General features: G+C 39.1%; 1 protein-coding gene across 2 annotated transcripts in view; it reads left to right on the top strand.

The window, feature by feature from the left end:
* Positions 1–11,945, top strand: part of kat6b (K(lysine) acetyltransferase 6B) — a 170,908-nt gene extending 158,963 nt beyond the window's left edge. For both annotated transcript variants that reach the window (XM_041176216.1, XM_041176217.1), the window contains exons 15-17: positions 1,649–1,912; positions 4,898–5,207; positions 8,200–11,945. In XM_041176216.1, the coding sequence (XP_041032150.1) occupies positions 1,649–1,912; positions 4,898–5,207; positions 8,200–10,622 (2,997 nt within the window). In that variant the 3' untranslated portion in view covers positions 10,623–11,945. The remainder of the gene's footprint in view (positions 1–1,648; positions 1,913–4,897; positions 5,208–8,199) is intronic.
* Positions 11,946–14,012: the final 2,067 nt, after the last annotated feature.

Raw genomic sequence — 14,012 nt, 5'->3', positions numbered from 1 at the left:
GAATGAAAAAATGATGAGTAGATTTCATTGAGCCTTGCTAAGGAGTTTATAGATGTATTTTGATCTTTTATATATGATAACAATATATTTGCTGCTTTTCATGCTTTAAATAAAAAAAAAACTGCTGGCTTCTACACAGGATCAAATAATTTTAATCCTTCCCCTACCATGTTTGCAGTGTCTTGTTAGCGATACTATTTATGCACTTTCTTTTAAACCCATCCAAGTGTGGTTGTCTGCCCATTTGGGAACGGCCCACTGTCCATAAAGGGTTAATATTCTCTTAGACATATTGGAGACAGTATACTTACAATCTTAAGGAAATGAACAACTTCCCTAAATGGATTACATGATCCTGCAGTCATTAACTGATGAAAAATAATCATTCTCAACATTTATCATTCAAGATGAGATGTTAGAAAATGTGAATTTCAGTTACCCAGAATTCAGTAGAATTAAAAACTAACATTCAGAAATGGGATACTTATTCTCTGGATTCTCTTTGATGTAAAGATTTTTCTTTAAAGCAGCCAAGGAAACAAAATGTAAAGCTTCCTCAAACCTCCAGATAATGGGATAAATAGTCTAGAAAAGTTCTGTTTCTTGTCTGCTATTTCCAGCAAACTATTTTCACTTATAAATCTGATGAATGCTGTATGTATAAACATCCTAATTATATATCAGCTAACTTTTGGACAACAATAGCTTTGTTCATTTAGTTCAGTGGCTCTGGTCCATCATTTTGTATGTAGTGAGAAGAGCAGCTTCTGTTTCAAATTTTAGCTATTTGAACTCTCCAGAAATTAAGACAGAAATGTTCACCTTGAATTAAAATTGGGCTACTAATAAGCTCAAGTGCCCATGACACATTCCTTAGAATGTGATATTAAAACTAAATTTCACCCAACAGTCCATTGGCAATTTAAGTTTAAAGAAAGTTTCACAACATTCCAAAGCACTTCAAAGCTAATGGTGTATTTTTAAAGTCGCTTTTGGCATGTTGAGAAATATAGCAGCTCATTTCCATGCAGCAAGCTGCCACAAATATCAGTGAGATAAATGATCAGATAATCTGTTTTAGTTGATTAGGGGATAAGTGTTAGCCAGGACACAGGAAACACTTCATCGAATAATACTATAGGATCTTTAATATTCACCTGAGAGGCATGAATACCTGTCAACATTCATTTCAGAGATGACACCTCTAAAAGTGAGGCACTGCCTCAGTATTGCATTTGTTTTTTTATCAACTGAGTTTATATGTTCAAATCTCTGGAGTGCAGTTCAAACCAACAGCCTTCTGTCTCCCTCAGTAATGTGCCTGTACTTACTTGAGCCATGAAAAGCAGAATGACAAACTGCTTTTAACTGAATGTGTTTGGGGAGTCCTACGAGATTGGTCCATGTTAATGAACATATATTGCAATGCAAACCAACCTAAAACAATTCACTTTGTAATGAATAATTCTAAATGCTCCATGAAAAGTTCTTGGGTCGCATGCTATTATGAACAAACTACTTGATTCAGCTTGGAACAATTTCATTAGATGGTAAATAATCGTTTTTGACTGAACTATTAATTTATAAATGATTGATGTAATTTAATAATTGCTGAATTTACATTGTGTTTGCCTACTTCCAATTTTAGGCTGAGCAACTGATGGAGCAAGCTAGCTGTTGGGAAAAAGAACAAGAGCAATATGCTGAAATGCAGGCTAGCATGCATTCAGTTACTAATGCAGGATGTAAAAATAGATTACTGCAATCTGAGTGTCTACCAGCCAATAGTGAATCAATAATGGAGCATACAAATGAAATCAGTGAAGAAGAGAATGAGGATGAGAATGATGATTCCCAACCCAGCTTATCACCAGGCACAGCAAAGTCACTGTTAAGAGGAGCTAAGAGGAAGGTGGGTTAAAATGGAGAAGCTAGTCTTCCATTGATCTAAATTGAATTGAACTTTATTGTACCTGTCAGAATGTTGATTTTAAGAGTGAAAACTGCTCAAATAAATTGATGTCAACCAAATAATGTTTTAAAAGTCTCAATCAAAAGTGCTAACATGGCACTTTTGGTATTTTCATGTCATGAATGAGAAGGGGGTGAATTTGAACATGCACTCTGGCAAGTGCTCCAGTGCACCATCAGAGGTGTCATCCTTTAGTAGATTGGTTAAATTAAGACCTGTTCAGATCGATATTATAGATCACACAACACTAATCTCAGAACAAGGAGTTCTCCTGGTCTCCTGACCAATATTGTGCACTGCACTAGGAATACCAAAATTGCATTAATTGCAAACTTATCTTACTGCTGTTTATGCAAGCTTACTGGTCTGTCAAATGACAACTGTATTCACTGAAAACAACAGTTTCTGCACATCAAAGTAATTATTTGTATGTGAAGCACTTTGAGACATTTTTCAGAGTCACTTTCTGGTTTCAAAAGAGTTGAATAGTTCCAATGTTCCTATTTGAGGCCATATCAAAGTGCCTTCGATCCTGAATTCATTCTCCTTTTTCAAAACTGGAAATGAATTTTAAAATATTTTACTAGGGCATGTTTCCATTAAAAATTAAATGAATTTTACTTTTGCAGGTGGTTTCAGAAAATAGAATTGTAATTGAACCTCAAATGTAAAATAATGGCCAGAATTTTTCCGTCGTTGTGGGTAGGGCCCACTTGCCGACACAAAAATGATGCGAGATGATGTCGGGAGGATCCCCTGACGTCATCCTGCGTCATTTAAATATTCAGGAAGGTGGGCAGACAGCGAAATCAGCTGTCCGCCCGCCAACCTGTCAATGGCCAATTGAGGCCATTGACAGGATAATTAAGCCAATTAAAGGCCCTGCCCGTCCAACCTTAAGGCTGGCGGGTAGGCCAGGAGCCCCAGCGGGCTTCTGAAAAAACATGAAACCTCATCCACTAGCGGGATGAGGTTTCATGTCTGTTTTTAAAACTTTAATAAACTTTATGTGATATTTATTAACATGTGCCATCCTGTGTGACATTGTCACATGAGGGGGACATGTTAATAATTTATTTGTTTTCCTATTTTTTAAGTTTATTAAACTTTCAGCGTTCTCTCTGAGACAGCACTTAGTCTCAGGGAGCAGTGCACTCTTTGACAGTTGGGGAATCCTTCTCCCCACCGCCCCCCCCACCCCCAACCCCTAGCACAGGAAGCTCATAGCGCTTCCCGTCGGGACCCCGCTGGGTGGGCCTTAATTGGCCCGCCCACTCAAAATGGCAGCGGGGCCCATTTCAGCGGCGGAGTTTGGCTGCCCGCCTGCTGCTGAGCCGGTGGGGCCCACCCACCCATTGAGGGCTAAATTCTGCCCAATATTTCTGAAGAAGCCACTTTTTACATTGTACAGATATTTAGAAAACTTGGAAATGGAGGGATAGATCATGAAGTGATGGTGTACAAATTGTATCATTACTACAGCAATAACTCATATTTATATAGCACCTTTAACTTAATAATACAGATTTCACAGGAGTGTTACAAAGAAAAACTAGACACCATCCACATAATACTTTGAATAATCACAAGAAACTACAAACCACCACCATTTACCAGTTCTTTATTTGCATGTTTCCTTGCATTCCATTATTTCAATGACTGCTAAAACTCATTAGGAAATATCCTCTGAATTGTGTCAATTATTGATTTAATGCTGCTTGTTGTCCTGAAGCTAATGCAATGCTGCCCTCTGGTGTATTTTTCTCCTCTTAGTTTACAACAACTGGCCTGGGCCTAACATTCCTCAACAAAAAATGTGGCTTTTTTTAAACAAAGTAACAAAATCACTTTCTCAGAAGTTGTACTTCAGAAACCATCACATATTCACAATGTAATGTGCAGACTTAAATTTTGGAAAACATGAAGAATTCTTGCATTTGCCCCACCCACCTGCCTCACGGATGGACATTAAAGATCCAAGGACGTTATTTTGAAGAATCCTCTGATGCCTTTACCAAAAAATCCATTCCTCATGAAATTTTAAAATGATTCAAGATCTTTTATGAGAGAGAGCTCCAGATTTCCATTACCCTTTGAAGAAGTGTTGCCTGATTTTACTCCTGAATGAGACGTGACTCTAATGTTAAGATTATGCCCTCTTGTTCTGAATTTCTACTCCAAAGGAATTTTCTCTGTATCTACCCTATCAAAATCCTTTTATTGCTTTAACACTTCGATTAGATCATTCCTCAATCTCCTATACTCAAGAGAATACAAGCCAAGTTTCTACAATTTCTATTCATAATTTAATCCTTTAATCTCTAGCATTTTTCTGGTGAATTTGCACTGTATCCCCATTAAGGCCAAGATATCCTTTTTGAGGTGCAGTGCCCAAAATTTAACATATTGGTTCAGATCAGGTCTGACCAAAGTTTTGAAGCATACTTTCCTCCATTGTACACCCCCTGCCTAACATTCCATTTACCTTTTGATTGCTTTTTCTAACAGTTCACTAGATTTTACTGATTTGTGTACATGGACACCCAAATCTCTTGCTCCTCCACAATTTAGAAATTACCTTGTTTTGTCTTTCTTGGATCCGAAGTAGATGATATTACACTTCTCCACATTGAACTCCGTTTTCCACAGTTTTTCCCACTCACTCAATTTATCTGTGCTAACCAATTCAGTCTGAAACATGCCAGTCACATTATAATGAGGTGTGGGAACTAAAGTAGCTCCAGGCTTGTTCTCAGCAGGAACAGGTACATTTTAAACTTTCCTCATTATTGATCCACACAAAATGTGCCTGGAGTTAAATTTCCAGCCATTGAAGTTTCCTGTGTTTGCTTCCCATGCTTTTTTTCTACATGAAAATGCAGCAAATTCAATTATTTTCATTGTTTATTTACTTTACTCTTTCAGAGGTCACTCATACACAGAAAGAAGAGGGGCCGCAAGCGCCGGAGACATAACAGCAGTGTTACCACTGAGACTATTTCTGAAACAACTGAGGTACTGCATGAAGCCTTTGAGAACTCTGATAATGAGAGTCAAATGCCCTGCTTGGAACCTACTTGTGAAGAAGAGGAGAACGATGAATATGATGATGAAGTAAACAATTATTTCAGGCATCGCTGTGGCAGCTTGGACTTAAAAAAGAAGAATCAATCAGATGAGGGAGACGATCTCTGCAAAAGTGCAGATGAAACTCCTGAGAAAGAACAGCACACAGGTACAAAACTATCATGACTAAGTGTTAACATAATTCTCCATGATTGGAATATTAATAAAGACTTTAGATTAATCAAAATATTTAAAAGCTTTTCAGGAGCTTGCGGCAGTGCAGGACAGGGCTGGGAAGGTCAGATTGTATCTGGCACTTGGGACTTAACTGAAGAGGAAAGTGAAAGCGGAGAACTCCCCTTTTAATTCATGTTTTAAAGCAAGCTTTTGCAAGACATTCTAACTTCTAACTTTTCAATTCTGTTTTTGAACTGTATAGAAGCCTATTATTTTGGGTGTCTTTGTTTAGCTGATGTCAGCAATCAGCTCTATACGGAATTCTACAGATCAGCATCCAAGCCGGTCCTGGTAAATCAGGAAACAACCCAATCAAAATCAATGCTAGTGAAAGTTGTCTTACATTTGATGTTATCAAAAACACTCTTTTTACTAACACTTTAAGCATGTGCACACATACTCCTACCTGCAAACATTCATCTCTACATACTGTATATACTAGCTATCCTTCACCATTAATAATCTATTGCTTTTTCCATCTGCATCAAATTAAAATCAACCTCGGGACATAGCATACCCCTTCCTGTCAGCACAAATATTATCTTGAACCCTCTACAGCTTGCTGAAGAGACTACAGTTTGTGAGTGCAATTTTTCACATTTTCTGATTGTACACAAAAAATCTAGCCCTATTGGAATCTAAGATTATTAAACATCAATCATTTTGAACCAAACCAAATACACCGTCTGTGTCTTTCTGGAACTGGATATGGGTAAATGTCTCCAGGAAATGAAATATGATGTCCAAAGCCCAGGCAATATGCATAAGGAACATGCACCTTTTCATGGAAATTCACAAACTAAAGCGACATTGAGAAGATCCAATGATCATTAACATACATGCCAGAGCAGTATACCCCCCAAAGCAATACCACTCGACAGAAACCCCCTCTGGCCATCTGCAAACCATTATGTTAGGCTTGCTGCCCACTTATGTGCATCTTAACATGCACGTGTATACTGTACTAACAATGTATAAATGAAATGCAGTGTACACTGTACTCATAATGTATAAATGTATGACAGTGCACACTGCTAATAGTGTTAAATGTGTGACCATGTACATTGTACTAACATGTATAAATGTATGATCATGTACACTGTGCTTACAATGTAGATATGTATGAAAGTGTGTACTGTGCTAACAATGTATAAATGCATGTATGATTGAATTGTAACTGAGTGGTTACAATTTTAAAAAATAATGCCATTTGTAAAGGCTAAAATGATGGTCTGGAAAACAGTGCAGTGCTGCAAGAAATGCAGTCAGATACATTGTTTAAGAACATTCTTCAAAAACATTTTTTTTAGAATTGATCTTAGATGCAGTATTTTTGGGGGTTTTTTTTACTGGATATTTCCCTTTTATATTTCTCTGACAGTTTTGTGTTGGTATTTTTGGAGATCTAGTACATGATGGAGCCAAATGAGGAGCACCACACAATGATAGGCTTTTTTATATGGTTCTCTCACAACCTGAATTCTAAATCTTAGTTTTGCCACTGTGGGAAGAGGCTAAGCAGAGGCAAAGTGCTTTCCCAGTGAGAAAAGGAAAAATTGAAGGGAGAATCACTCTGGGTTATCATTATTGAGTTCCAAGCTGTTTTAAAGAGGCAGTAGAGACCTTCTGTTATGATGTGGGAGAAAGTGAAGAAAATATATATTTTTTTAATGGTATTTTCTTCGACAAAATAAATATACCAGTCCAGATCCAAATATATACAGTTTGAAATATCTTCTCAGTGACATTGTCTGTGCCCTGTCCTCAGCCACAGCAGATGCATGGATCCCTGGAAACCAGAGGAATGGAAGGAAAATAGAGGAATGCATACCTTTGCCAAATGATTATATTCATAGCTTAACTTTAACAAGGAATGTTGAAGGAATGAAGCACACAAGAAATGCTATCAAAATGTATCAGAAATAAATTCATGAGTGTTATTTAGTCAGAGAAGACAAAATAATGGTGACTTTTATATAAAGAAATTGGTACAAATGTCAACTCCTGTTGGATGATATTCTTGGATGCTTTTAAAATGTTCATTAGAGCTTGCATAATTGGCCACATGTACATCTTAAAGGAGAATCATTATCTTACACATAACAAATCAAACATCTGCTATTAGGTGTTGAGCTATTTTTATCTTGTCCTACTTAACAAAATATACTAATTTGCAGCTGCATTGTATAGTACAGTGCTGTTAATTATATGTAAGTATTTACCTCAGCAAAATAAGACCTTCGGAAGCCCAGGCAGAATAATTATATTTGCATATTCCCCTTCCCTCCATCTGTCATGAACGTTTTGATCTGTTGGTGAGCTGTGATTTCTTGGGCACAGAGCATCCTCTGATATCTTCCCCAAGTGAGCCTAGGCAATACCTGTCAACAGGCTAACAAAGCACAGTGGAGGGAATCACAACTAACCAAATCCTGTCTTAACCCACATTCACGCCACACTTCCAATGGAAGTGACTAATGACCAGAAGCAGGACCACAGCCAGTTTTTTTTCCTTGCCCTAAGTTGGGGATGCTGAACCTAGTATTGGTGCTCTTGTGACGTGGTCCATAAATCATATTAAATAACCAAAAAAGCTAGATTCTTGGTAATTGTTTTCAAGAGGACCAAATGGAGAGATCGCCTTACTTAATTTACTCCTAAACTTAATTAATGAAATCATTTAGCTAAAGGAGAAGCATAATGAATTCAATGAGCTGTTTGTTAAATGTTTACTCCATTAAGTTAAGCATAAATCTTCACAAACAGTTATGGTTTACTTATATCTGAGCATGTCTTTGTTATTTCTACAAGTAATTATTTATTTTAACTTAAGTTTAACATGAACTGTAGATATTTTAAGCTCCAATGTTGTTCACCTGGGTAGCAGTAAACACTTAAAGCAAGTTTCTTTTTTTCTTGCCCAGATAAAGCAAATACTGATACCTCTTCAAAAGAGAACACTGAGGAAAACTCTCTTGATTCTGAGCCTATAGCAAGAGTTGTGAAACGCAAAAAAGGTTGGCCCAAAGGAGTGAAGCGTGGTCCAGCTAAATGGAGACGCAAAGCCGAGAATAAAACTGGTTTTAAACTCAACCTATACACGCCGCCAGAAACTCCCCTGGAGCCTGACCAACCAGTCACAACAGAGGAGAGGCAAGTAGTGATTGAGCAGCAAGTTGTAGTTGAGAAGCACAATGATGTAGCCCCTATAATAACAGAGGAGGATGAACTTGAAAATGAGGAAAAGCCAGAATCCCCAGATAAATCTATCTGTATATCAAGTGAGGAGAAGGAGCCAGTAGAAGAAGCAACTGAAAAAGAGCATGACCATGTTAATGGAGTTCCTGAGGATGAAACTGGTAATCATGAACATGAGGAGGAAGATGAAGAAGAGGAAGCAAATCAAAATGAGGATCATGATGCAGATGATGAAGATGACAGTCACATGGAGTGTATTGAGGTGGAAAAGGAAAATCCAGAGGAAGTATTCAAGGAGGAATCCCTAAGCCAAGAGCCATTCTTAGAGTTAAATGTTCCAAGCAATAATACAGAGCAGAAAGATGAGATGGATCACATTGATGACCCTGTGCCAGATTCTGATGAAGACCAAAACAATGATCATGAAAGGAATTCAGAACATATACCAGATTCAGATGAAGATCACACCAATAATCAGGATCATAAGGACAATGGCAAGCAGACCCCAGAATTTAGAGAGGAAAATGTAAATGCAGAACCTGACACAGAGACAGTGCAAGCTGTTCAATCATTAACACAAGAAAATAGTGAACAAGAAAATAATGAGCAAGTAAATACATACCAGGACTGTGCAGAAACCATGGAGGCCTGTAGGAACCTGCAGAGTTACACTCATACAGAACAGAGCCCACAAATGAATGACTGCCATCAGTCAGACCATAGCAGTCCTCTTTCATCTGTTCATTCTCATCCGAGCCAGTCAGTTCGTTCTGTAAACAGTCCTAGTGTACCTCCCATTGAGAACAATTATACTCAGATCAGCCCTGATCAGAGTGGTATTTCTGCTCCATCGTTACAGAATGTAGAGACCAGTCCAATGATGGATGTTCCTTCAGTTTCTGACCATTCACAACAGGTTGTGGACAGTGGCTTCAGTGACCTAGGCAGCATTGAAAGCACAACTGAAAACTATGAGAACCCAAGCAGCTATGATTCAACTATGGGAAGCAGCATTTGTGGCAACAACTCAACACAGAATAGTTGCTCTTACAGTAACATATCTTCCAGTAGCCTTACTCAGAGTAGTTGTGCAGTGACTCAGCAGATGACTAACATTAATGGTAGTTGTAGTATGATGCAGCAAAATAGTATCAACTCTCCACCAAACTGCAGTGTTAAATCTCCCCAAAATTGTATAATTGAAAGACCTCCCAGCAACAATCAACAGCAGCAATTGTCACAATGCAGCATGACCACCAGTTTCGCACCAGCAATACAAATGACAGACATTCCAGAAACTGGGAACTCAACCATCAGTATCTATGAAAGGATGGGCCAGGGTGACTTTGGAACAGGGGGTTATCCCCAACCATCTGCCAATTTCAGCCTAGCCAAACTACAACAGCTAACTAATACAATCATGGATCATCCATTGCCTTATAATCATTCTGCTGCTGTTACTTCCTATGCAACTAGTGTCTCCCTGTCCACTACACACACAGGCCTTGTCCAACTTCCACAGTCGCCTCATTCCTTATCTGGGGGAGTACAAGCACAACCTACAATGACACCCCCACCTAATCTTACCCCTCCACCAATGAATCTGGCTTCACCACTACTACAGCGCAATATGGCAGCCCCAAATATTGGAATCCCTCATACCCAAAGATTACCAACGCAAATGGCAGCCAAAGGCCATGTTGCCATACGTTCCAAGTCTGTGTCTATACCACCTGTTGCTGCTCACCAGCAACAGATCTATAGCCGTGCCTCACCATCTGTGGCCATGCAGCCTTCACCTCGACCTCTGACCATGCAGCGGGGCATGAACATGGGCCTAATGCCAGCACCAACTTATAATGTCAATTCTATGAACATGAATATGAATACATTAAATGCTATGAATGGGTACAGGATGACGCAATCCATGATGAACAGTGGTTACCATGGAAATCCTGCTTACATGAATCAAACTGCCCAGTACCCCATGCAAATGCAAATGAGCATGATGGGAAGTCAGCCATACACCCAGCAACCAATGCAAAGTAGTCCACATGGTAACATGATGTACACACCACCAGCCCACTACAGTCACATGAACACTGGCATGTCCAAACAGTCTTTGAATGGCTCCTATATGAGAAGGTAGATTTCGCCGAGCATATAAGGTACTAAAGGAAAACCTGCATACCTGGAAACAAATCCACATATAAAAAACAGGTGTATGGTGATCTACTTTGAAGATCAGCTGTTTGGCTGAGCTGTCATGATAAAATTATATTGAAGAAGTGGCACTTTGCATTCAATCTGTTGACAGAAGGAAGCCTTATTTATTTTGTTTTAAGTCAAGTTGGGTGAGGATTGTTTTCATCTTTGTACATTCGTATTTTTCCTTTCTGAGTTTGGCTTGAACAGAGCACATCTTCGAAAGAAGTATGGAAACTGAGATAGTACAGCCATGCAATAGAAACTTTAAATGTGCCTATTTGCCCTTGGAAAGGATTTTGCAAGTTAGAAAATAGTGAAGATAAAAGCCCAAATAGCAGACAGCTAAACTACACCAGGGGCTGGAGCTGGGGATTCTTTTGTTCCTTGGACTTCTGTTGTTATACAATACATGTACATTTGATTTTGCAACGCTGATGCCTAATTCAGCATGCAGCAGAACATCATTGGAGAATTTGTTTGTGACAGTGTGCCCTTTAGTAAAACAAATATGTGTTGTGTTTAACAGCAAGCCATTTGTTATGTTTTGCCTTTATTAGGTTTTACTAGCTTTGAAGTAAAATGAAAACTATATTTTTGTTAATTCTGAGACTGTAAAAAAAATGTAAAAGCGAGACCTTGTGTTCATTTGGCAGTTTTGAAAGGGTTACTTGCAAAAATGTTTAGTGTATAATTGACACATTTCTTTTTGTAACTAATTTCTTTCCTTCGGTGAGGCAGCTTTCTGTTTTATAAATGCAAAATATTCTGTTGGACAAATGAAGACATTCTGTTAACAGCGTATCTGAATATTTGTACCTGTCAGTTTCATATAAAGCGTAGCTTTTTTTTTTCAAATAATATCAGCCAGCAACAAAAGTGCTGTCTAAGAGTAACTGTTCAGTTTTGTTGGCCCAATGATAAACACCTTTAATTATTCATTGGCATTCCATCAGTAGATTTTTCTATCTTTAGAGAATATTGAAGTTATATTTTAAAAAAATTTAGAACTGTAGTGTGTGAATAGACCAACATAAGCTTAAAAAAACGCATGTAAAAAGTATTTGTGTCTGTTTATATTGCTTACTTTTTGTAGCCTTTGTACTTGTACATGGTGACTGTAAGGACTGAGAGGAAAAAGCTGGATACATGTATAAAATAGGACACAAACAAGTGAGAGATACACTTGTATTTATCAGTTATCCTTCTAGTCGGTCACTTCAAAGGACGCTGTACATTTTAACATGGAATAAATTATGTTGAGCCATTTCCAGATTTCCTGTGCTCTTAAATTTTGGAGAGCTACTGATATTTCATATTTTGATTTTTATTGATAGATAGCATCAGTTTTGGGGGAAACGGTGTATTAAATGATTAGTGTGGGTTCAATCCTGTTGCCTGTTTGGGAACTCCTATTTACCTGAATTGCACCTCATGAAAGACATGACAAAGCATTTTACCAGATGTTAAAATAGGGCACTAAGCAGGAATGAAACAGGAAAAGAAAAAGTAACTTTGAGAATGGCTAAATCAAGGGTTTTTATGAGACTTTTGAAAGCAGGGAAGGAAGTGGCTCAAAAGCTTACAGGATTAAATTTAGGCAAAAGTTCAAGAAAAGGGGGACAAAATACTGAGAGCAGTAACTGATGGTACTGAAATTGAAGAGATGAATGTGGAGCAGAGTTGTCACAGAAGGGAGAATGCATGCAGCAATGTCTAAATGGAGGAACTGAGATTGGGTGAGGCAAAGCTCTTGAAGGATTTGAAAGCAAGCACAAGGATCCTGAAGCCAATTTGCTGCAACATGTCAAACCAGTAGAGCTTGGCAAAGTCCGGGATGCTGGAAGTGCAGGAAAGACATGGGCTGCAGGATTCTGATTGAATTGTAACTTGTAGAAAGTTAAGGCAGAGGGGCTGGCCTGAGAACTATACAAAATTAGCAGCAGTCAGGAATAAGGACAATGGTAAAAACAAAAAACTGCGGATGCTGGAAATCCAAAACAAAAACAGAATTACCTGAGAAAACTCAGCAGGTCTGGCAGCATCGGCGGAGAAGAAAAGAGTTGACGTTTCAAGTCCTCATGACCCTTCAACAGAACTGATTGAATGTTTAGAAGAGGGGTGAATATAAGCTGGTTTAAGGTGGGGGGGTGGGGAGAGAATTGGGGCGCGGGGTGGTGGTGGTGTGGTTGTAGGTACAAGCAAGCAGTGATAGGAGCAGATAATCAAAAGATGTCACAGACAATGGAACAAAGAAGTGTTGAAGGTCGTGATATTATCTAAACGAATGTGCTAATTAAGAATGGATGGCAGGGCACTCAAGGTACAGCTCTACTGGGGGTGGGGTGGAAAGACTAGCCCAGCATACAAGATTTAAAAATAATGGAAATAGGTGGGAAAAGAAAAATCTCTATAAATTATTGGAAAAAATGAAAGGAAGGGGGAAGAAATGGAAAGGGGGTGGAGATGGAGGAGGGAATTCAAGAACTAAAGTTGTTGAATTCAATATTCAGTCCAGAAGGCTGTAAAGTACCTAGTCAGAAGATGAGGTGCTGTTACTCCAGTTTGCATTGGGCTTCACTGGAACAATGCAGCAAGCCAAGGACAGACATGTGGGCAAGAGAGCAGGGTGGAGTGTTAAAATGGCAAGCAACGGGGAGGTTTGGGTCTTTCTTGTGGACAGACTGCAGGTGTTCTGCAAAGCGGTCGCCCAGTTTATGTTTGGTCTCTCCAATGTAGAGGAGACCGCATTGGATTCCTCTGACACCTTACGTCACATCAACAATTTCCAGTTCCCTGGCCCCAACCGCTTCCTCTTAACCATGGACGTCCAATCCCGCTACACCTCCATCCCCCACCAGGATGGTCTGAGGGCCCTTAGCTTCTTCCTCGAACAGAGGCCCGAACAATCCCCATCCACCACTACTCTCCTCCGTCTGGCTGAACTTGTTCTCACACTGAATAATTTCTCCTTCAACTCCTCTCACTTCCTCCAAATAAAAGGTGTGGCTATGGGTACCTGCATGGGCCCCAGCTATGCCTGTCTCTTTATGGGGTATGTGGAACATTCCTTGTTCCGGTCCTACTCTGGCCCCCTCCCACAACTTTCTCCGGTACATCGATGATTACTTTGGTGCTGCTTCATGCTCTCGTCGGGACTTGGAAAAAATTTATTAATTTTGCTTCCAATCTCCACCCCTCCATCATTTTCACATGGTCCATCTCTGACACTTCCCTTCCCTTCCTTGACCTCTCTGTCTCAATTTCTGGCGATAGACTGTCTACCAATATCCATTACAAACCTACCGACTCCCACAGCTACCTCGACTACAGC

Source organism: Carcharodon carcharias, chromosome 28, assembly GCF_017639515.1.
Source record: "Carcharodon carcharias isolate sCarCar2 chromosome 28, sCarCar2.pri, whole genome shotgun sequence".
Taxonomy (NCBI): Eukaryota; Metazoa; Chordata; class Chondrichthyes; order Lamniformes; family Lamnidae; genus Carcharodon; species Carcharodon carcharias.
The sequence above is the reverse complement of the archived record's forward strand: the minus strand, read 5'-3'. Positions and strand labels throughout refer to the sequence as shown.